The 24,756-nt window shown below is 42.8% G+C and overlaps 2 protein-coding genes across 8 annotated transcripts in view; both read left to right on the top strand.

Moving 5' to 3' along the window:
• Positions 1-14,371, top strand: part of Mrtf (Myocardin-related transcription factor) — a 45,761-nt gene extending 31,390 nt beyond the window's left edge. For 2 of the 3 annotated variants that reach the window (XM_017078992.4, XM_070996876.1), the window contains exons 2-5: positions 1,638-2,453; positions 2,743-2,883; positions 7,459-7,524; positions 8,363-14,371. In XM_017078992.4, the coding sequence (XP_016934481.2) occupies positions 1,638-2,453; positions 2,743-2,883; positions 7,459-7,524; positions 8,363-12,615 (5,276 nt within the window). In that variant the 3' untranslated portion in view covers positions 12,616-14,371. The remainder of the gene's footprint in view (positions 1-1,637; positions 2,454-2,742; positions 2,884-7,458; positions 7,525-8,362) is intronic. The other variant, XM_070996877.1, reaches the window with a different exon arrangement.
• A 9,018-nt stretch (positions 14,372-23,389) lies between these two features.
• Fife (regulating synaptic membrane exocytosis protein fife) overlaps positions 23,390-24,756 on the top strand; it is a 67,580-nt gene continuing 66,213 nt past the window's right edge. For all 5 annotated transcript variants that reach the window (XM_036816410.3, XM_036816409.3, XM_036816408.3 and 2 more), the window contains exon 1: positions 23,390-23,729. The gene's annotated coding sequence lies outside the window, so the exon portion shown is untranslated. The remainder of the gene's footprint in view (positions 23,730-24,756) is intronic.

The following is a 24,756-nucleotide window of genomic DNA, read 5'->3' as shown; positions in this document are numbered from 1 at the left end:
CCGATGCTGGGCAGCTTGTTGTTGCTTCTCGGTTGGATGGCTGGTATGTTTGTTTTGTTTGTTTGTTTGCTCGCCTGTTGCTGCTGCTGCAGCTTTTCCTGCTGCCGCTTTTCTTTTGCTCTGGCGCTCGCCTTAATGACCAATAAATGTCGCAGCGCGTGCAAATGCAGCGCTCGGCACAGTTATCCATTTATTTGCGTGGCCATTTTAAATTTAGTTTAGATAAACAAACAAGTCGGCTGAGTAAAACAGAAAGTGTGACAGTTTTTCGACCCACGCAGTGTTAGCCAAAGATATTTGGAGGCGACCTAAATGCGACAATTGCGATGGGGTCTCTCTTTAAAAGGCTAAAAATATCCAAATTCGGACAACGACAATGTAGGAAAACCTTTTTAAGCCCGCCAAAAATAACAATCAAAGGAAAAGGAAGCAGAAATTAGTGCCAGAAATAGGAGGACATTTGACAAGTGCATGTCAGTCAGCTAAGAGTTCTTTTTTTTGGTGGGATATGGCACTTATTTTTAACCGACGATCGCCGTCTAAAAGTAGTCGCCAGATATCGCCGAATATTGCATAATGCGAGGCGTGTCTGGGAATGTCGCTTTCGCATGATGCAATGTCGCCGTTTGCCAAGATTTTCGGCGCAATTTCGCCATTTCGCATTACTGTCGCCACCAGTTACGAGTAAATGCAGCAGTGCGCCCAGTGATTCGGCAAATTGCAATTATACATTTATAATCTATGTATATCCCAATCCCGAGGCAATTCCCAAGCCAAAAAGTGCCGCAAAATCTCATCAGGCACACGAAACTCAGAGCCCCAGAACCGCACAGCAGTGGCGAATAGAAAAGAATTTGAAAAATAAATACCAAGTACGCGCTTTGCTATGTTTTCTATGCGGGGGCGTTGTCGGGGAAGGGGGATTGGGCCAACAAACTAGGTTACTTGGCAGTGTTTAGCATAAATAACTAGCACACCAGTGGCCACATCGCCAGCAGCAGCAACAGCAACATCAGAATCGTCGGAAAAGCCACATTAAAATAAATAAATGTGAGTGTGGCGAGGAAAAGCATAGAGCGGATAATGTGGAAAATGGAAAATCAAATTAACACCGCGTTTTAAATCATGGCAAATTAATGCATTGGTTTGGCCTCAGCTATTAAATGTGGGTGGGACTTAAATAGGAATGACAATAGCACGTATTTAATTGGGTCTTATAAATATAAAAATCATTTGATATTTATGAATTATTTAAAATATATTTGTTCAGCTGAAAATTGGGTTGACTTAAATTAAATTATGTATGAACTGTGTAAAAAGTTTACCAAGAAAAAATGCCCTGCTTTTTTGTGCAGCCACGTATATGTATGAATTATGATTTCAACAATAAAAAATGGCCATCATTTTGGTCTATTTTAAAATAAAATAACATTTAATTCATTTATAAATGACCTTGTTGGCAATGTAAATAGATATACCTTTTAAATCTCAAATTAAAGAGACATAATGAAAAATATTCATTTATTAATACCCCTTGTTAACTATCAAGTAACTAAATTGTTCATATTTTGTATTACTTTAAGGATGTTTTAAAACTTGTTTCAATTTGTAATTTATGGGTTTTTTTCCCTTTGCAGAGTCGACGCAAAGCGTGGACGGCGGACCTGCATCGTGGCGTTTAACGCTCGATCAGGATCTCATTGACACGCTCAAGGGCAACTTTCCCAGCTGGTTCCAGGGCTCAGCCGGCGGAGGAGGAGCGGCCAGCAAGCAGCATCCCCACCAGCATCCGCAGCAGCAGCACAATCACCAGCAGGCCCAGCAGAAGCATCACCAACTGGTGGCCACCAGTGTCATACCCATAACCATTGACACCAAGCTAGCCGCCAGCAATACAAATACACTCCAGCAACATCAGCAGCAGGCGGTCATCCTGGGCCACAGCTCGTCGTCGGCCTCGCCCGCCTCGTCCGTCAGTTCCAACTCCTCGAAGAAGTCCATCAGCAGCAGCCTGAGCAGCTGCAGCAGCAGCAGTAGCAACAGCAGCAGCAGCTGCCACTCCAACTCCAGTTCCGGTGGTGGTTCCAAGGGAGCCGGTGCAGCGACGGCGAGCAGGTTCCTCAACAAATCCACCTCGACGTCGCCCACCAAGAGCCTCTCGAGGACTCTCAAGGCCACCCAGAAGACGAGCGGCAACCAGAAGGTGGGCCAGCTGGTCAAGTCCGCCTCCCTGCACAGCCTGAGCAGCGGCAGTAGCGGCAGCAGCAGCGGAAACAGCGCCAGCGGCAGCTCCTCGCTGCTGGCCACCATCTCCACATCGCCGCTGACCACCGTCGAGCTCATCTCAAGCGCCGCCTGCAGTGGCCTCCTGGCCACCAGGCTCAGCGGCAAGGCCTTGCACACCTTTCAGGACATCATACTGCTGCACGAGGCCTACGACGACATGTCGGAGGGTGGGTTCATGTTCTGTTATCTTAAGGATCAGGAAAACTTCATTAGAATGATTGGTTATACTAGCAAGAATTTACTTTCATATTATCCATTCTTAGAAGAAAGAATATTTCCTAAAAATGTAGCTTTACAGTTTGGAGTTCTGTATTGATTCTTAAAATATTTACCATAGATTTATATATATAGATAATTGGAATTCCTTAAAGGTAAACTTTAAAAATACTCATTCTAATGTGGTTTTCTCTTTTCAAAATAGGCTTTTACTAATAGTTGTTTACCTTTTGCTTTCAGGCGAGCAGCGTTTGCATGCCACGTTTCTGGGGAGCAGCGATGATGGTAACAACTCGGATTGTTACGATGCCAGACAGTCGCCGCCAAAGGCCATCGTGGATTCCAGTCCGCTGCAACCGGCCATGGACAAGAACAAAGAATGTGAGTTGACTGGAAGGGGGTCTATTCCATAAGCGAAAGTGAAAAATGCAATGGGAAAGCAGTACATAAAACGTGGCCCAAAACTCGCAGATTAGGAAGGGCAAACCATGCTTCCTTGCATGCAGATAACATGGGGTAACCCATATATATCTTCCTAGCTTTTACTGATAGTTATTACAACATTTGTAATGTTTATGAGCTGCCTAAAAGCTGACAGCTGGCGATCAATCCACTTTAGGGCGCTTCACTGTTCTTAAAACCCTTTAGTTGTTAGTTCAGCGCTTGTTTACTCAATGGTTGCCGCCCACGTTGGCCATCTTTTGGCGGCTGTTTGGCATTTGTCATCTGGTGCCCCCTGCTTAGTCATAAATGCCAGCCACTGCCAAGCTGCCCAAGATGCCCATCACGCCGATCATCGCCAGAATCATCATCATCATCGCAATCCTCCCGGGCCCGCCCCATTATTGACGTCCGCCTGCGGGTTGGGGTGGGGTGGTCTGGTGACTCTTACAGGGCGCACACAGTTTTAATGAAGCTGTCACGGCGCAACAGGCACTTAAGGCGTACACTTGAGGTGCTGCCACGCCCCCTCCGGCGGGCAGCGGTCGAAAACTCATTCAAAAATATGGTTTTTGTGTTTTGTCAACAGTTTTCCGTTCCGTTCTTTCTTGGCTGGCCTACATATTTGCTTGGCATTTTGAGTGAAGAGAAATACTCTTATTAATTTTGAATGACCAAAGATGACAGACCCATGGTGTGGATCTAGCATATATATATCTTATATCGTATATATATACTGCACGTTGCTAATAGTTTTGACAGCTCGTGTCGCCTGCACTTGCACGATTTTTGAGGTGCAACCGGAAATGGACGCAAAAGTTCACACGGCCTGACCCTGACCAAAAAGGCTCTCTAAATGCAAATCCAAATATTTATGAAAACAAGGTTTATTTCTCGCCAAAAACTGCCAAAAATGTATGGTGAAAATTTCCGGCAGGCGCCCAACAAGTTATCTAACAATAAACTGCATATTTAGCAACAACCACCAGCTCTTTTCCCATTTTTTTCCTCTCGGCCTTTTGGTTTTGGTCAGTTCAATTCAGGGTGTGTGTAAACATTTTGTGAAAAAAATTTATTATAAACACATGGCTGGCAGTCAATGATGGCGGCGCTGCAGAAATGTTTTGACAAATAAACACGCTGCACGCGACTCGAAAACGCAGGGAAGAGCGGAAATAAACGGTGGCAAGGCGACAGTTGTAAAGGCATTTTCAGTTGGCATTCGGTGGCCTCTGCACATTGGTTTTTGGGATCGGAAATGGACTTGAATTGAGTTATTTTATGGTCTAAATTGTTGCCATTTGTTGGAAACATTTTAGCTGTCTAAAAGTATGCAACAAAATGTTTTAAACTCAGATGTGCCATAAATTCAGTCAGAAGAACTACTATTCTTTATTCACTGCATACTTTTAGACACCTCTCTAGTTTCTGGTCTTTTTTTATTTTACAAAATATTTAAGTTTAACTTTAAAATTTCTGAGAAATATAAAACCTCTTAAATTACTGTCTGAGCACTTTAGTGCCCCGTTTAGCCCACTGTGATTGCCCCTTGGTTGCATGCATTTGCCTTGCTCAGATGATGGCGTCTTCGTTTAGTTGATCACGTAATCGATTTTATAATACAACGTATAAACACGCATTTACCTATAAAGACTTGTGGGGGCGCTCTCTCTCTTTCTCCCAGGTTTTTCCGCTCTCTGACCAGATTTTAATTTTCCTCGGCCATTGTTTACCTGACCTTCGCCACAGGCACTGGGTTTTCTCGGCGAAGGGCAGCTGACCGCAGCCAAATACCAGCAGGCATTCTATAAGAAACTCGTTGCCCATGTCTACACACATTTTTTGCTTTTCGCATAAAACTTTTATGTGTTTAATTTGGAATTTATGTTATTGTTTTTATCAATCGAGTGGGGAGGTGGTTGGAGGTTGGAGGGCGAGGTGTGTGTGTCGACAAGGAGCAAAACAAAATTTCGCGCATAATTAATTTACGGGGGCGACAGTGTCGTCACCGAGAAGATTTTCCAGTGTTACATGGCCAAAAAGTCGAGTATTTTCCCTGGCTGCCATAAACAAAAACCAGAATTTGTTTTCGGTTATTTTTCCTTCTAATGTTTTTTGTTTTGGTTGTTTTGCACACATTTTTCTGTGGCACACTTCAATCGTAAAATCGCCAACAGCTGCCACCGCCGTCTTCTGAGACAATTACGCGCCTTGGCAGCTCTCTTGGCTTTTTATGATGATTTCCGACAAAGAGCCCAAATTACTTTAATAACGTCATCGTCACTTTGATGTCGACTTTGTTGTGGCGTCAAGTGTTTTTTGTGTCTGCCTGGGCAGCATCCAAAATGAAATACAACGGGGGAAAGGCTTCTGCTAACCCACTTACTTGGATTGCACACTAAATGCACACAAGCCGCAATAGTCGAAAGTGCAAAATGCCACAAGAGGGCAATGCATTTATATGCACTCTGAAAAAAATAAAACAAATTTTTAAAATATTAAATGTAATGAAATATACTTTGATATAACAATAAAAAGGTATAGATAGTAAATTAAATATATAAATATATTTCGCTTTACTAAAATAATTCAATGAAATGTTTGTTGGTAACATGAATCATAAGCTTTTTACTCGTACTGCATATTTGTACATTTCCAGTTTTTAGTGTCATGCATTTATATGCACCCTGAAAAAAAAAAATAAAATTCTGATATAGGAAAAAATTAAATGAATAAAATTTATCTGCGTATAGTAAATTAAATGACAAATATTTCAGCTCTACAGAAATAATTAAATTACATTTTTCTTGGTTAATTTAAACATAAGCTTTTTACTCGTACTGCATATTTCTACATTTCCGGTTCTTAATGCCAGAAAAGGGCCACGCAATCATATGCACCCTGAAAAAATAAAAATAAAATTCTAAAATAAAGAAATAAAGAAATAAATGAATAAAATTTATCTGCACATAGTAAATTAAATGACACATATTTAAGCTTTGCTGAAATAATTAAATGACATTTTTCTTGGTTAATTCAAACACAAGCTTTTTACTTGTACTGCATCTTTGTACATTTCCGGTATTTAATGCTCTTTCCTGGCCTTGGTTGCTAGCCACAGAAACACCCAGTGCAATGCCCTCCGGGTGGCTTTTGCTGCCCCGAATCGCCGTAGGAGCATAAGATTTTGTGTTTTCATTTCATTTGCGGCTTTGGCTTTATTTACCCCCAGTTTGCAGCTTTCAGCTCCCTGCTTTCAGCTTTCGATAGACAGATGAGGCCCACTTCTCCACGCCGCAGTGTCCTGCGCCTTAATGGGCTTTATTTCGTTTTAATTACATGGCTGGCTGGCCATTTTGTGAATCAATTTCGCCAGTGCTCGGAATGCTAATTGAAGGTAATGATATTAGGACAGCAGGTCGTATGCTTAATATGCCAAAACATTCCCTGGAGACTGAAATTACATTACACAATGCTTGCACGCATTTAATCGTCCATTCCGGATTTAATGTTGAAAGGATAATGTCCCATTAATTGATTATTTTATACGCTTTGCGATTATAATTAGAAGAGCGACTTTGAGAGGGTATTGTCTCATCTTTCAAAGTCGAAGGAGTTTCCTTATTTTTCATTATTTATTTCGCCATGAGTCTGTCACTTTGTCGTTATTCCACAGCGGCTTCCATTGACTGGATGCCAAGCTAATTGACATCAATCTGTTATTTAGCCGCCCCAAGCAGTGGCAATCTAATCAGATTATTACGCATACGCCCCATGGGGCCACACCTTCGTCGCCAGACTGCAGACTCCAGACTCCGAAGCTTTTGACTTTCCCCTGGCTTAAATATTTAATTTTCCAGCCCCGAACTTTTTACTCTTGGAAAATATACGTACACATTGTTCACACCCATAATAGCCCGCACATAAAGATATTAAAAACTTTTCCTTTTTTCGCGCTGCCTTGTTTTTCCCATTCGCAGCTGCCTCTCGACATTTATTGCCATTGCCCTGGCATTGTCAAAAGGCTAGGAAAAGGCAAACTTTTCGCCCCAAAAATTATTTCCCCCAGCTGTTTCGAGCACTTTTTTATGGGATTCCTATGTTTGATCTCCACTTCCCCGCGCATTGTTGTATAATTTATGATTTTTGTGGTTTTTGATTTGTTGCTAACAAGTTGCGGGCTTCATGCAGCTTAACTAACTTTTGTTCTTCCAGCACGTAAATTGAAGTTGAGCAATTATTAACAGTGAAAATCAAGATCGTTTTCTAAAAGTTTTATCGTGTTCTAGTAAAATGAAATACAACTTTGCAGTGTTTTTTTAAAATAACCAAACCTATAAGAAATGTGCTTTAGATTACGCGAGATACACCTATAATAATAGAATTTCCCTTTTAATCACACCTTAAACAATTGTTGTTAAGTAGAGTAATTTATTTTTGATTTTTTTTTCACTATCCACTAACAACTGGTGCAGCTTTACTAACTTGCTTCTTTGGTTTTCCATCTTTTTGCAGCGCTGAAAGTGAAGCTCATGGTGCGACGTCCACATTCGCAACTCGTCGAGCAGGGCATCATACCATGTAAGTAGATGCGTCCGAAAAGCAGATTTTGTTCCTGCCCCGGGTCACAGCCTTTAGCCGCTTAGTCAGATCGATAAAATACACATTAACCTCACTTAGCCGGTTCAGAGCATCTGCTGGCGCCCAATTCATCGGCTCCCAAAAAGGATATGCAAATACTGCCGTCGAACATTTCATTTCAATGGCTTTCAAATTTATGCGCAAAGGAAAAGAAGCGAAACCAAGGAAAAGAATCCTGGGAAATACGCATATTTACAAACTAATTCAAAGCCCTCAACGCAGCCGAAAGTGAATTTGAATTTAAATGATAAATTTCCAGCAATGTTGAGGCGCCAAGAGCGAGGAAAAACTGAGCCAACTTTTGGTCACTGGATCAGAAATACATTTTGTGTATCCAAAATGGGGGAAGGCTGTAGTCGAGATGGCTAGGAAATGCATTAAATTTATTAGATGTTGATGAGCAAGTCCAAAGGCAAATATTCTTCACACGCCGTTGAACTAATGGAAATGTTTGAAGGTCTTTAACATTGAAATGGCAAAATAAACAAACAAACAAAACATTAAAAACCTAACACGCATTTCTGTCAAAAATAATTTGCTTAGACTGGGCTTACTCTAAAACATTAAATAAATTTAATTAAATTAAATCGCGAATAAAAATTGAAATTATAATCTAAAGATTTCCCTAGTGCAAATGGAAAAGGTAGTCTGAAGGTTTCGCAAATTAAAACTAATAATGTAAGCTAAAGAATACACGAGCGAAATTGTTAGTTTACTTATTAGATTCCGAAACTACACACTTCACTTTAACTAATTTAAATTTTCTTTTAATTCACAGCTCTGAAAACCTCGCCCGCTATCCACGAACAATGCAAGCAACTGGAGCGCGCCAAGACCAGCGATCTGCTGAAGGCCAAGATCCAGCAGCGTCCAAACCGCGAAGATCTGGAGAGGCTACACATTCTGGAGGAGGACGAGTGCCACATCGATCCCAGTTTGGCGGAGAAGCAGCGCATGCTGAAGAAGGCTCGCCTGGCGGACCAACTCAACTCGCAGATCCAACATCGCCCCGGTCCATTGGAGCTCATCAAGAAGAACATCCTGCACACGGAGAAGCCGATCGAGAAGATCGTCAAGGAAGGACTCGTATCCTTCAAGGCCACCAGCGAGGGTTTGCTCACCAGACCCCAGCATCCGCACAGTTATGTGACCTTCGATGAGGACTCGCTGAGCTCGGAGAGTGATACGCGGCAGACGCCACCGCGTTTGGATGAGGCGATGGCAGTCTCCACCGGTTCACCCACCGATGTGCTGCAGGCGGCGGCAGCCTCGGCGGGAATAGTGACCATGGCATTGACCATGCCCACAGCTGGTCAACTGGTGGTTACCTCGCCGCAGATTCTCCCGCAGCAGCAGCAACCGAAGGCTGTGGTGGTGCCAGCGCCAGTGCCACCACCTCCGCCGCCGCCACCACCGCTGCCCGTGACCAGTGTCATCAAGGTGAAGCAGGAAACGGCCAATCTGTTCGAGGAACTGTGCCAGAGTGTGACGGGAGCCACAGCGAGTCCGATGAACCATCAATACCTGCCCATGCTGGCATCGCCCTGCTCCATGGCCTCGAGCACTTCCACGCTAAGTCCCCTGTCTTCCATCGCCTCACCACCACCACCGCCGATAAACACCACACGTCTGCACCTGCAGCCCGTGTCCGTGAAGTCCGATGCTCCCGGGAAGGATAAGAACAGGAAGAAATCCAAGTCCAAGCCAGTGTCCAAGGCGCGAACTATTAAATTCCACGAGTACAAGGGGCCACCCAGTGCCGCTGGCCAGAAGCAGGATCAAACGCAGCCGGAGGAGACCTCCTACCAGCTGATGTTGGAGCAGCAGAACTGCCTGCTGAAGTTCCTGGAGAACCTCAACAAGAATCAGTCCATCATCCCAGCGCCCAGTGCGCCGGGTGTTATGATTCCCTCAGCTCCTGGTGCGACCAACAACAGCATTACGGTGACCACGAAGACGGTGCCAGCACTGGCCTCTCAATCTGCTCCAGCTCCAGCTCCCATCAGTCTGCCCAATACCATTTCCATAACGAGCAGTTCAGGAGGAGCCCCACTGAATTTCGGGGATGCAGCTATGTTGACGCCCACGCCGGCGGCCACACCCACGCCGCCCACTCTATCGCTGATTGCTGCACCGCAGCAACAAGTGCAGATGCACCAGCAACAACATCAGCTGCATCAACCAAGTGCAGTGCAACATCCGCCACCCCTGCCCTCGCCGGCGCTTTCGGTTAGCTCCTCGATTCCGCCCAGTCCGGCCACCAGTTATGCCGAATCAACCACCAGTTCCATTACGGATTTGACCCGGCTGGAGAAGATGAAGGTGTCGGACCTGAAGCAGCATCTTAAGCGCAGGAATTTACCAGTCTCGGGACCCAAGCCGCATCTTATTGAGCGGCTGAAACCGTATCTCCCGTTGGAGGCACTCGACAACAATATGGCATCAACTCCTGCCTCCCAGAGCAGCAACACCACCACCGAAGTGATCACCATCAGCGATGCCATGGATACCAGCAACTGCGGGTTGGTGGACCAACCCGCACCAGTGACCATGTTGGTCTCCGATGCGGGCATGGAGCACGAGCAGATGGATGTTGTGCAGCAACAGCTGGATAACACGCATCCTATGACGTTGCAGACGATTCTGCCACCTCAACCGCAGACTGCTACCATAATCCTGACCAACGAGGAACTGCTTAGGGAGCAACAGCGAAAGATCGACGAGTTGCAGAGGCAATTGCAGCGATCTCAACAGGAGCTGCAAAAGATTCGCCAGCGGCAACAGCAGCAGCAGCATCAACAGCAGACGGTCACAGCCCAGGTGGTGAATGCTCTGCCCTCGCAGATTACGCTGATCACCACGACTTCGAATGGGCCGCAGCAGACGCTGACTGTAATGCCGCAGCAGGTGGAAAAGAGTATACCAGCCAAGGTGACGGTGAAAGCTAGTGGATCCAGCAATAGCCATAAGGTAAATGGTTTACAGCAGCAGGGATCAGCAGCTAAGAAGCCAGCCAACTCTAACAGCAATAGCAACACCTCCTCATCGAATCCACCTCCCATCAACCAGAAAATGGTGGTCAAGCAGCAGCTGGAGGCCAAAATCCAGAAGCAAAAGGCAGCGGCAGCGGCTGCCGCACAGCAACAGCAGCAGCAACAACAGCAGCAGCAGGCACTGCAGCAACAGCAACAACAACAGCAGCAACAGCAACAGGTGCGCCTGCTCACGCAAAAGACACAAACTGTACTCATTCCATTCAACAACAACAATCACATAAATAACGCTCCTGCCAAGACAACAACCAAGAAATCCAATGTGCCCGCCAGCAATACGAATACAACCACCACAACCATATTGCAGGCAACCAAGCCGACGGCAGTGGCTACGGCAACAGCACCGCCAGCCACGCAGCATCACAATAACTTGGGTCTGCTGTGGAACGAGGGCAATCAGACCATATTCCTGGTGGGTCTGAACGATCAGCACATGACGGCGCACACGCTGGGCAATATCAGCCTTACGACCACCACCACAACAGCACCGCCAGCGGCAACAGTAACTCCGGTTGCAACATCTGCCACAGCTCCTCCCAAGAAGCTACTGAATGGCCACCAACGCACAAACTCCCTGCCCAGCATTGTTTTCCCCATCGAAGCCAAGTCCATTATCACACAGCAGCAGTTGCAACATCTCCAGCAGCAGCAGCAGCAGCAGCAATTCCAGCCTGTCCAGCAGCAACAGCAGCAGCAACTCATCCAGGTGGACATCAAGCCCTCGCCAGCACCACCACCGCAGTACGAGGAGGCCACCAAGCAACTGGCGGCCAGCAAGGCGGCAGCTCTAAATGGCCTCCTGCCGCTGGTGAAGATTAAAGAGGAGCCCGTGCAATCGCCCGTTCCGGCTGCAGCTCCTCTGACACCAACGGCTCCTGTAAGCAAACGGAAGTCGGCGGGCATCAAGTCCGAACAGGTCAGCGATGTTCTGGACATACTAATCAAGCAGGGCGAACTGCCGGAAAGTGCCGCCCTGGAGCCCATTACACCGCTTACCCCGCTGCCCGAGTTATCCATGTTTAATGGGGCCACGCCCACCACGGCGGCGGGTGGAGCCAGCATAGTGCCATTGGTGCCCAAGCTGGAGGCGCCCGCCACGCCTGTCCAAAACCTCGACATGGCCATGGACACGAATGAAGCGCACGTGAACTTCGCCACCGCTCAGCCCACGAATCATGGTTTCATCGAGAACATAGACATGGACTCGCCCCTGCAGGCGGATGCAAGCGTTATCGATGCCGAGAGTGTGGCCAAGACCTTGGACATTTTCCTGGAACAGCACCATGCCACTCCCCCGCCGAGCACACCGCCCAAGAGTTGTCACAGCGGCAGCGAGAAACCCAACAGTCCGGATGCCAAGCTCAATCACTTTGATGAGTACGAGTTGCTGGAGCTCATGTCGCAGCAGCTGGAGATGGACATGGGAGACGACTCCAGTGGCTATTGTCACACCTCGGCGGCCAAGAATGGCAACAACAACGGCAACCTGCGACGCGATCTCAATCCCAGCCTGCAGCCGTCCATCAATGAGCTGCTGGATGCCAGCAGTCCGGACGGCGTGCTGCTAAACAACAATCCGGGTGCCGATGTGGACTTCGATGCGGATAGCTTTGTGGCCCAGCTGAGTCAGCATGTCACCGGCAATGGCAACAGTCCGGGGGCCAATTGCAATGGATCCATGGAATCCTCGTCGTCGGCGGTGAATGGCCACTTTAGCAGCCACGGCACACCAATGGATTGCGATGATTTCGAGAGCACACTCAACTCTTTCATGCAGGCGGTGACCCAACCGCAGGTGGGCCAACACGGCGAATACGCGACGTCGACGAGCATGGCCAATGGAACAGGTGGAGGAATGGGCGTGGACAACGGCGGCGGTGGAGCCGTGGACGCCTTCAATGCCAGCGGCGATATATTCGATCTGTTCAACATGGACGACTACAAGATGAACTGGGCGGCGGGAGATTTTACGGTCTAGGTGGTTTATGTTTTCATAAAACCCCCAAAAAGGCAGAGCAGAATTTTCAAAAACACATCTATATATTATCCCAACTTTGTTCCGTATCAAAAAAGAAAACAACAAACACACAATCCAGCGTGGTGCTCACTTTTCTAAAAATATTCCTGAAGAATTCGTTTCGAAGAAAGCAAACACACACAAAATAAAACAAAAAAAATCCTATTTATTTTCTAAATGCATTTAAAACATTTGAACGTCAGTTGAAATTTCGAAACTTTACTATTTCCAAGAAAAACAAAAAACAATGCCAAAATTGCCGGGAGTAACACTCCAAAAACCATACTTTTGCACCCTTTCCTATATAAGCAAGAAAAACAAAAACCGCAAAAAACAGCCAAAACATTTAGAAAAGGATAACAAGTAAAACTTATCATAAACTATCATTAAAACGTAAGCCTATAAAATGTTGTAAAGATCGATAAAGAGAGAAAAGAAAAACAAAAGTACATGTTTCTAATGAAGGTCATTCCAATTTGAGAATAATGCGAGTGAAATCTAACTAACAAAACCGAATGGAAGAATGAATGAGTTGAGTCCAGGATGAGGATCAGGCTCTGCAGAAAAGAAAAGAGAGAAAGCGGCAAAGGAAAAGAGAAAATAAGTTTAACAAAAAATCTTTGAAAATCGTAAAAAAATTATATTCTTGTTGTGAGAACGACTTAAGTGAAACACATTCAGTAATTTTGTTTTAAGTTCTATTTAAAATGAAATGAATTAAATTATTTAAAGCCTACGCAGTGCTTAATTCTAATTTTAAAGCAAAATTGAATTAAATATTTAAAACACAATTTGAGAAGTATTTCCTGCAAGGAAAGAAAAAGCCTTTAAAGTAGTCGAAGCCACAACCAGTTAAATTAATATTTAAACTCTGATCAATTTCATTTTAAATGCTAGGAAAAATATATATTCATATTTCTTTTTGTTTTGCATTCTTAGGCACAGCGAATTCCGTTACTTAAATTAATTCTAAAGAAAATATATTAAAAACAATTAATTTAGCTACTTCGTAAAGTAATTCGATCCTGCGGCGTGTACTTAACGCACATTTTGTAACCATGTCTAACGCAATTCGAAATTGTAATCGTTCATCTTTTGTATTCGTACATATTCGGCTAAGTGTATTTAGTAAATTGAGAGCATGCCAAGCATTCGGACATATTTTTGAGTGTAGGGCTCAGTAAAATTAATTTTAAATGTAAACTGAAAAAAGTAATGATTAAGCGAAGGACACATTTCAATAGGAAACAGAAACTAAAGAGGAAGCCCAATTCAAAATTGCAAAATGTGAAGAACTCAATACACCAATAAATATATTTTTATATAAGCGAATTATATATACTCTACGTTTAGATCTAGTCTAAAATTTCACACATTTCACCCGCAAAGCAAAAGTTAATCATCACTTGACACTTGTTTACATTTGCAATAATCTGATTTAAACTTGGATTGTAAGCTTAAAGTATAATTATCATCGACGCGCTTTAAACACAAATGAGAAACGTTTCCATTATAACAATTCATATATTAATTTAATAAATACGTTTATTGTTAGTATCAAACTTAATTACCATAACTAAGCTTATTGTTTGATTAATTCTAAATTTAATTACCTAAATATCTAATTTAATATGTTGGCTTGAACAATTTTTGTGCGTTGCGTTTAAAAGAGATTTCATTTAAATACAATACAGAATAAACTGAATCACGTCATGAACTATGTGTAATTTTTTTGCAACAAAAAGGATAAAAGTCTATAAAATAATACATAACAAGTGATATACCGATATACTTATATATACATATTTAAATATGTTCAAGAACTTAAATAAAAACATTATTCATTTTTCAAAAAAGCCGTGCCCTTAGGCACTTGGACTTGATTTACTTACCCAACTGATTAGCCAAGCTAAACTCAAAATGATTTGGCCAAGTTTTAAACTCTGTGAAGCATAATAAATACGCATTTAAGCGCATTACGCCCCAGCGCAAGATAAATTCCACATTAAAATTAAAATCAATGACAGAATAATACGCAATCATAATGATTTTATGGCAGCCACAGCCACAGCGGCATCAACAACATCAACAAAACAAGGCTTATCATTAGCCAAAGCGGCCATTCCTTGATTGGCGGCCCACCGCCCACCGCCCATTGCCCACTTGCCCACTTGGGGGTTTTTTGGGGGGCGGGGCTCTGGCTGAAATCGAGTTGAGTTGTTTATTTTTAGACCCGAAACGAAATCAGCAAACAATATGACGCAAAATTGCAGCAGCAGTGGCAGTGGAGTAGCCATGGCAACAATTGTCGGATATTCCATAGTTGGACGGCTGCCAAGCGTAATGGCTCACAGCCAAAGGACGAGAAAGGAGCACGGAGGGCGGTGTTGAGCACAGGACCTCTTGCTGTGCTTTGGTGCCTCACACAGAGACTATCTGCTCCTGAATATCCTTTGAAAGAATATCCCATCGACGGAAGGAGCTGCCCATTGTCTACTTCTTGGTATTTAAAAAGGATTTTATTTGATTGTAGGAACAATAATTTTGCATATTTTAAGACTCTCGATAGAATTTAAGCGAAAATTGCTCTAAAAATAAATTTTTTCAGGTTTAAATGCCAATGGATTGGGAATTTTACTACGAGTTCAGCAAGGTATGGCATTCCATGTTTGGACAGTTACTTTTATTGTTTCGGCCAAATTACTACTCTTTTTAGGGGTAAAACTGTAACTTCGGATTTTTGTAAAAAATTGACATTTTTCGATGCGTTTTTTGCTGTAACTTGGCCAAAACTGGTCTCACACCCAAAAGACGCACTGCTTTGAACAGCTAACAGGCCACGTAATCGATATCCATCAATTTCCGGCTGGTTTAGAAAAATTCAACATTTCACAAATTTTCGCATTTTTGACAAGGGGTAACATCACCTATTTTTGCGACAATCGGTCAAAAATTAAGTTTTCCAGGTTTAAATGCCAATCGATTGGGAATTTTACTACGAGTTCAGCAAGGTATGGCATTCCATGTTTGGACTGCTACTTTTATTGTTTCGGCCAAATTACTACTCATTTTTTGGGTAAAAAGTGTAACTTCAGATTTTTGTAAAAAATCATCATTTTTCGATGCGTTTTTTTGCTGTAACTTGGCCAAAACAGGTCTCACACTCAAAAGACGCATTGCTATGAACAGCTAACAAGCCACGTAATCGATATCCACAACTTTCCGGCTGGTTTGGAAAAATTCAAAATTTCACAAATTTTCGCATTTTTGATAAGGGGTAACATCACCTATTTTTGCGAAAATCGGTCAAAAATTAAGTTTTCCAGGTTTAAATGCCAATCGATTGGGAATTTTACTACGAGTTCAGCAAGGTATGGCATTCCATGTTTGGACTGCTACTTTTATTGTTTCGGCCAAATTACTACTCATTTTTTGGGTAAAAAGTGTAACTTCGGATTTTTGTAAAAAATGGACATTTTTCGATGCGTTTTTTGCTGTAACTTGGCCAAAACAGGTCTCACACCCAAAAGACGCACAGCTATGAACAGCTAACAAGCCACGTAATCGATTTCTATCACTTTCCGGCTGATTTACAAAAATTCAGATTTTCACAAATTTTCGCATTTTTGATAGGGGTAACATCACCTATTTTTACGAAAATCGCTCAAAAATTTAGTTTTTCAGCTATAAATGCCAATCGATTGGGAATTTTACTACGAGTTCGGCAAGGTATAGCATTCCATGATTGGACTGTTACTTTTTTTGTTTCGTCCAAAATACTACTCATTTTTGGGGTAAAAAGTGTATCTTCCGATTTTTGGAAAAAATCAACATTTTTCGATGCGTTTTTTTACTGTAACTTGGCCATAATTGGTCTCACACCCAAAAGACGCACTGCTATGAACAGCTTACAAGCTAAGTAATCGATATCCATCACTTTCCGGCTGGTTTTGAAAAATTCAAATTTTCACAAATTTTCGCATTTTTGGTAAGGGGCAATCACTTATTTTTGCGAAAATCGGTCAAAAATTAAGTTTTCCAGGTTTAACTGCCAATCGATTGGGAATTCTATTACGAGTTCGGCAAGGTATGGCATTCCATGTTTGGATTCTTACTTTTTTTGTTTCTGCCAAAATACTACTAATTTTTAGGGTAAAAAGTGTAACTTCGGAATTTTGTAAGAAATCAACATTTTTCGAGGGGTTTTTTTTATGCTGTAACTTATTATATGAACTTATTTAGCAACTCACTATAGATATCCTTTTCCAGATAGGTCATCTACTGCATGCTTTCATAGTCAAAATAATTATTGAGAATTTAAATAAAGTTGGAGAGCAAAGTTGTGCTATAAAATATATGTGTAATTGTCAAACTATGTACTATTCCGCTTTAAAAGTTCTCTTAGATTTCCAAGCTCACAAAATGCACTCAATAATCATGCCTCAAAGGAGCTTATAAAAGCGGTCATTGCCAATCAGCTTTGACTGACTTTAGCTAGTCCTTTATGAAAATGATCCCATTCACTGGTTTAATTAAGGGCTTAAGTATCCAGCCACACAGCTCTCTGGCAGTATTAAGCTTAGGTAATCATCTATTGTTTGAAAATTGAATTGCCATTCACCGATTGTCATCGAAGGGCTTAAAGTCCCTCTTGAATCGTTGGCCAGCTCGCATACATATTTTCCCCCAATTAAGGTAAGCCATTACCTTTAATAACTTGCCTTATAGCCATGGCAATTTATGCATCTATTTTGCGTTGTTTTTGGTCATTGTTGGCTGGCAGCCACAGCGAAAACAACAGCGTCAACATTCCACAACAGTTGCAATATGTGCCAGCAACAGTTGCCCAGCACCAGCACCACACAAAACCATCCAGCACCACCATATCACCCACCCATCCACCCTCGCGAATCCACAACCACCCATTGCGAACTAAATTTATACAACGCTGACTGTAATTTGCGTTATTAAAATGGCGTCAGTTGCTTACCAAAGCGAAAAGTTTCGCCACGCCCCCATCATCATAGTCCTGAGGTCCTTGGTCCTTCGTTCTTGGTTCTTGGTTCTTGGTTCTTGGTCCTTGTCGAAGGAGCCCTGTGCTGGTTTTTCCACGCTCGCCTAATTGTGTTTGAGCTGCGCTACAAATAAGGCGTCCTCCGATGGCCAGTCTAGAAAATTGAGATTTATTTCTGCGAATTTGGAATTTAGCTAAAACAAAAATAGATTTTAATAGCGGAAAGGCAAAAGGCTCGGTGTTACAGTAAGAAACTTAGTTGGTCAAGGTTGCTAGTTCTATGCTTAAGGTTCTAGTTATCTGCGAGACTTAAAATATCTTTTAGTTTTTAACCAATGTATGTGCTTAGTTGAATAAAAACTTATAAAGGTGATTTTTATAATGACAAACACTACTAAATATTTCATAAATTTAAAATTTTATGAAATTTATTCTTAACTAACTGCTTCTCTTAGTCAAATAAAAGCAAAACATTTATTTCGTTGTCTTCGCAATTTGACCTATAAAATCATTCGAGCTTTTTACCCAGTCCAAGGTATATTTTTTAAAAAGTAAACCCATAAATAGCGTTCCCCTCTCTTTATATACTTATGGCCAAATCCCTTGATCACCGCCCTATAGAGGTTTCCTAAACTGTTCTAGCCGAAGCCCCAAGGGAGCCACGCAATGTGCGTACTTCTCCTTGGCTTTTGCCTTTTGACATGGCCGAGCAACAAGTTGGTCATCATCCTTCAGGGCCATTTCCACTTACCCCTGCCAAAGGACAGTCCCCCCTGTATCTATCCACCCAGCCCATAAGTCAAACTGTTGCTTGCTGGTGTGAACTTTTCACTTTCCTGCCAGCTTTCGCTTTCCCACTGATCGATATCATTTGATTGGGCCACGCGAAGGCACACGATTCTTTTCGCCGTTTGATTAACAAAAGGAATTTGCAGCGCCTCGCAAATTATGACCCACTCGACAGCAATTTCCCGGCACATTATTCAGAGTTAATTACTTTGTCAAATAAAGCGTTTTGAGCCATTGTTCTTGCCGGCTTTGGTGTGAAAATTCAATTAACTTCGCGCTGTAAATAGGCAAAAAGACGGCCTAGCAGAAAATCTGTCTGGCAAACTATTTGCATTGAACATTTACACAAAATTGCCAGGACAACAATGGCTGGCTTTCGCGATTTTTGCGTCATTTACTCAAGTTTATGCTAAGACCACTTGTCGTCCTCGCAAATTGTTCTAATTAAGAAGACCAAGTTGGCGACGAAGTTGGCCCGAAGGGCGGGGGTGTTCGGGCAGGTAAAATGCCAAATTAAAATCGTAATGAAGCACTTAAGTTGTGTTTTCTTAGTCCTTTTCTGATGCCCTTATAGAGGGTCCTTTGGGACTATCAGGGAATTTTGACAGGCATTACAGAAATGGAGACATATCCATTTTGGGAAGCTGGTTAGCTTACACTTCGTTTAAAGGATTTTTAGTGACTTTATAATATTATATAAGTTATAAGATGTAGAATAGCAAAAAACTAATATTATTTAATATTATATTTTAATATGAGAAGATTTTTAAAAGCTTTTTAAAAAATAAGTAGATGATTTTTGATAAATGTGAATATTTAACTTCTTTTATTTAATTTTTTAAAAAAATGACAAATTAATGAATTTAGTTGTGGAAGAGTATTAGAGACTCAGTGAACCCAAGCTAATGACATCCTGTATTTGGTTCCTCTTAATTCAGCCATCTTGGTTGTTGGCGAGCGAGGATTTGAGATTCAAGTGGCCCCAGCATTAGCGTCAAGTGCTCGGCTGTCTTTCTTAGGGCTTCCACATAATTAAGTTGTAGCCATTGAAAGTGGGCAAGGATTATGCCTGGTCCTCGGTCCTCGGACTGCTGTCCTTGGTCCTTTGGCACTCCTCCATCCTGACTGCCCCGTCGCCATTAATTGAGTGTCATGGCGAATGCAAAATAAGCTTACGCATTTAGTTGACATAACCGTCAGGGATAAACTGCCAGCTGGTCATCCAACTCAATGACAGTTGCACTTGCAGTTGGCCATCGCAAAATAGATTTTTAAGCCAATCTAATGGCAGGCAATTAGCTGGGTTTTTTCTAGCGCAAAGCAGATGTTGGCTCATAAATTCTCCCACTGAGACTTGGGTGTTTTACGTGGGACTTTATTCCACCGTAGTCATATATATTTCTTGTGGGAGTAAAAGGGTTTTAACGAAAGGAGCTATCAGTATTCTAGGGCACATTCGTAGAAGAATCTTAAGGGTTTTGATTTGAATATTGAGGGGACCATGACTTGGAATATAAAATGTTTATTAACTGATAAGTCGATATAGTAAAATTTAAAAAACCTTTAAGATTTTAATAGATTTTAAAATAAATATTAAGGATACCTTAAAATGTAATATAAAATATTTATTTATTGACAGTACGATATATTACAATTTAAAAATCGTTGGGATACCAAATAACAAATTTAATTGTGAGAATGAAAGTCGTAAACCCCCAAATAGCCCCAAAAAGTAGGCAACAGAATGGAGCATCCCCTTTTATTGGTGACTGCGGGAGTCAGGAACCTCGGGCATGGCGGTCCATCTGGTTTTTTCATCGGTCCACACTCCCTAACCCTGACCCCTAACCCCTGACCTGTCCGACCGCCTGACCGTGGGTCAATATTGGTTTGCTTTACTGCGCTCGGTTTGATTTTGTTTGCTCCTGGCAGCGGGCGTGCGGAGCGAAAACTTTTGCCGCAAGACTCTCACACGCGCTTGAATTTCGCCGAGAATGTGTGCAAATGTCGGGGATATTCCATGGTTAAACAAAAGCATTTGCATGAAAATGTTTTACTTTTACTTTCTGTGTGTGACGAGCAAACGGAGGGTAAAACGGGGCATTTTGTTTGCTTTATGTTTTTTGTTTTTGGTTCTCCCCAGTGTTGTGCAGCGCTAATTGAAGCGGATATTTTACTGCCCCAGCGTTCCTCAGTCAAAATAACGTCGCCTGTAAAACGGAAAACTTAATCTGAAAAAATCAATCTGCAATAAAAATAAAATTAAGGAGACGACGGAAGGCCGTGCCCCATAAAAAAAAGGGAGACGAAGGCGGAGATGGTGGCACATAAAGGAGAGCCGAGAAAAATGGACGCACGCAGGACCTGCCGAAGGACCCTTGGCCAAAGGCAAAAGGTGTGCGTCAGGATTACGCGGCATTTCACCATTTCAGCATTTCGGCATTTCGAGCAGCGGCGCGGGTCCAAAGGATATTCATAAATAAATATCTGCAGGCATACAAATTGATAAGCTGGCAGCCAGGTCCCGGACTAAGCCCCCCAACAATACCATGGCCAGGATACCCAGGCCCAGACCCTGGCATCTTAATCGACAGACGCTGCATACCTTTTCGGAGGCCTGCGAAATCGCCAGTCAACATCCACATCCCGACTTCGCTGGGGAGGGGTCTCTCGAACAGGTCCAAACCAAACATCCCCCGATGACTGGCTGGCTAACAGGTAAACATTGGCTACACTCGCAAAATAAATGGAATCGGAGTTGGGGAAAAATTCAAGGAAGAAGGCTTAGGCTTAAGCCATGAAACAGGTAAGTTAAAAACTTAAAGTTAAACTCGTATTATAAGTAGATTAACAATTTCTTATGGTAGAACTTCCTATTAATACTAAAAGGTTAAAAATAAGTGTTACTTTAAAAGGGCTAACTTCCTCCCATAATGATAACTCAATATTTCATAACTAAATATTTTTTTTTGGTAAGTTTCTAAGTAGTTTTGAATAAAGAAATCTGATATATATTTCTGATATATTAATTTTAGCTCATGGGTAATTGTAAATAGTGTAATTAAGTAATATTAGTAATTTAGGAATAGTGCTTTATAAAAAGCGGTTTTCTTTAAAAATCCTATATTTTCTAAACTATTTTTTCTGACGCCTATAGGGATTTTTCCAAGTCCATCCGTGTGCGCTTCCGTTTGCAGCATTCTAATGCCGTGCGTCCTTCAACAGGCGCTGCTCCTTTCACACGCAACGCCCCTTATTTTCCCTTTTTCCACCGCGCATTGGCACATTTTCCTTTAGCTGCCTCCTCAGCTTTTTTTCGCAGCTCCTCCCTGGCCCTTTTCCACTTTTCTTGGGGACCCATTGAATTTTATTGTGCGCTCAAATTGTTTTGGTATTCAAGCTTAAAGCACGCGACTTCTTCTATGCCTGTGGTTGGCCGTCCTGCTGCTCCTGCTCCTTGGGATCCTTCGGCTCCTTGTGCTTCTGTTGTTTTGCTGTTTTTTTCTGCTGCTGCAGGTCCTGCGAGTTACGAGTTGCGAGTGTGTGTGTGTGTCTGCTGGTGCTGGTGTGCGTGCGATGTTTTCGTCCTCGGCGATGTTCTCCTGCCTTCCAGCGTATCCTGTTGCTTGCGAAACGCAACCAGTTGAACATTTCCAGCAGGACTCTCTGGGCCTCGGCTCCGCTCGGCTTTCAATGTCGCCCTCTCTCGCGGTGAAAGGCTTTGTCCTTTCTTGGCTGCTCTCTCTATCCCTCTCTCTGTGTTGTTCGGCTGTTGCTTGGCACATGTTTAACGCGCAATTATTTTGGTCCTGTTGCGCTTTTCCAAACGCCTGTGTGCGAGTATGGGTGACTGGCTTAGTTTGTATTCAGACAGAGTCAACTTCAAGTTTCCAAAATAACGCAATTAATTCTGTTATCGAGCACTCAAAAATACACCTAATTTTGGATATTTTATGAGCTTTAATTTTTGAAAATGCTTAACAATATTTTAAAAATTTTTCTACTTAACACTTTAATTTTTTTACAAAACCTTCGAGCATTTTACTACAAATCCGCATAAAAGCTTTTTCTTATTATTTGTTTTTCTTCAAAAAAATTTAATTTTTCAATATTATAAACATAAAATCACTAACAACTTTAATGATCCAGAATTTACTATTTATAATAATGATATAATTTTTTAATTTTTTTGTATATCCGAATAATTTTAACCCTAAAAAACCCGAAATATCCCGATTAACCAGAAATTAATCCTTATAATATTGTAATATATTGGTATATTCCTATAATTTTAAGCCAAAAGCGCCGAAATATCCTGATAAATCAGAACTTACTTTTTATAATAATGATAATCCTATAATAATCCTATCTATTGAAACCAATTTTATAAATATTTTGGCATATCCATATGTTTTTCCCCAAAATCTCTAGAACCCCGAATTGTCCTGATAACCATCTCGCTGTCCCACCATCTCCATCTCTATCGACATCATGATGGCAGCGCATCAGCATCATGGCTCTGGGCATGCAACAATTATGAAAAGTCTCCACTCGGGCACCATTGTGCGCTCGTGTAGACCGAAAATCGGCATCGTCAGCTGAATCGGCGGTTTTGGACGAGCCGAGTGGATAGAGAGCGCGCACCTTGTGGCAAGTGCGTGGGCGTGGGGGGCGGGGCATGTGCCTGCATCCGCATCCAGGGAAATCGCTTAGCTGTTGCTTTCGTGTGCGACTTGGCAAGGTGGAAATTGATATTACTTTTTAATGCTGGGCCAGCTGGTGGCAGCACTTCCAGTGAGCGACAGGGAGGGGTGTATACTGAAAAGGCCCGAGTGCGACAGAGAGGGAGAGCGATACAGACAGAGAGAGAGGCAAGGCAAGGACTTCGGCTCGAAGGACCAGAACGGCCAGCCTCGTCACAGTTCGAGTTGAGCCGTCTCGCGAGCAGGACACCAAACGCGGAGGCTGACATATCCTGTGGCCAGGAACTTCCACTTGGGAACCAGGAACCCAGGCCCAATAGAACCCATATAGCTTTTCTAACTTCTCCCGGCCAAGGTGTGCGTGTGCGCGAGTGTGGCGGTGTGTGTGCGTGTGTCCCTGTGCGTGTCTGTGTGCGTGGCCGTGTTGCTGGCCAAACAAAAGCCAAAATAAGTGACGAATAAATTTGAAACAGCGCTTAACGCACGCTACCCGAAAATATATACATTTTCCGCTGAAAAATATTACACTTACTTTCAATCAAAAACAAAAAAATTGCTTGGACCAGCAGGTGAGTTAAATCAGTGTGTGTTAAAACTGGTTGTTATGAAAGGACTCGCGCGGCTGGCTAGCAAATAGTTTAATTTCCGGTCTGGCCATCAGGCGCACATCCGGTTTCAGTTTTATTTCCGTCTGTGCTCACTGCTCATTCACATGTGCAAGGATATCGGCTGACAATTCCTGAGTTCTTTTCATAAAATAGAAAAGGATTTTTAGAGCTGAAATTTTAATGGTGAAAATTTGGCAGCCTCAAATTGCCAAGTCGTTCTTTAAAGTGGAACTAGTAATATTTCATATTATTAATTATAGGTAAAGGTAAAGGAACTGATTAACTCCTGAGTGTTTAATGTTTTTGATTAAGCCTTGGCTTGTAATGGCAAACTTTGTATATCCTTCAGAAGTTTTTTCCTTATCCAGAAATGGAATCCAAAAGCCAGGGCTTAAACATTGTAAAACACCATTACCCCAGAGCTATTGATTCTTGTTGGGAGCCACCACTCCAACTAATTCCAAATGTATTAACCAGGCTTATGTCTTAGCCCTCGGGGGCTTAGAGAAAAGACGGAGGCCCAACACCTTACGGGCTGCGAAATAAAACAACTTAATGAAGCAAGAAATTGAAAACATTATCAAGGCGATTAATTATTGATACTTTGATGTAGCTGGCCCTCGTCTAATTAATTTATAATTAAGTTAAGCATCTGCCCGAGGCCTTCTTGGATTTCCCTGGCTCCTAGGTGCTGAGCTTTAAGTTCTGGACCAGGATAAGGATGGGGGCAACTTAAAGCTGTCTCCGCCACCTGGCCCAGCAATTCCCTTCGATTGAGACTTTATGAACGTGACCCGCCTGCCGTATCGATGGCAATCAGTTTGGCTTTGGAATGGGGATTGGCTAATGCCTCCCTCTGGCCAGCCAACTGTCATTACTCTTGGCCCTAATCCCTGCCAAAGTTTGCGCCGATCCGAGACCAAAGCCCGGAACCCAGAGCCCAGTTCCCAAAAGCTAAAACCCCTGCACTTACACCTGCCTTTGCGTC

The sequence above is a fragment of the Drosophila suzukii genome, chromosome 3, assembly GCF_043229965.1.
Source record: "Drosophila suzukii chromosome 3, CBGP_Dsuzu_IsoJpt1.0, whole genome shotgun sequence".
NCBI classification, from domain to species: domain Eukaryota; kingdom Metazoa; phylum Arthropoda; class Insecta; order Diptera; family Drosophilidae; genus Drosophila; species Drosophila suzukii.
This window is presented reverse-complemented; position numbering and strand designations above follow the sequence as displayed.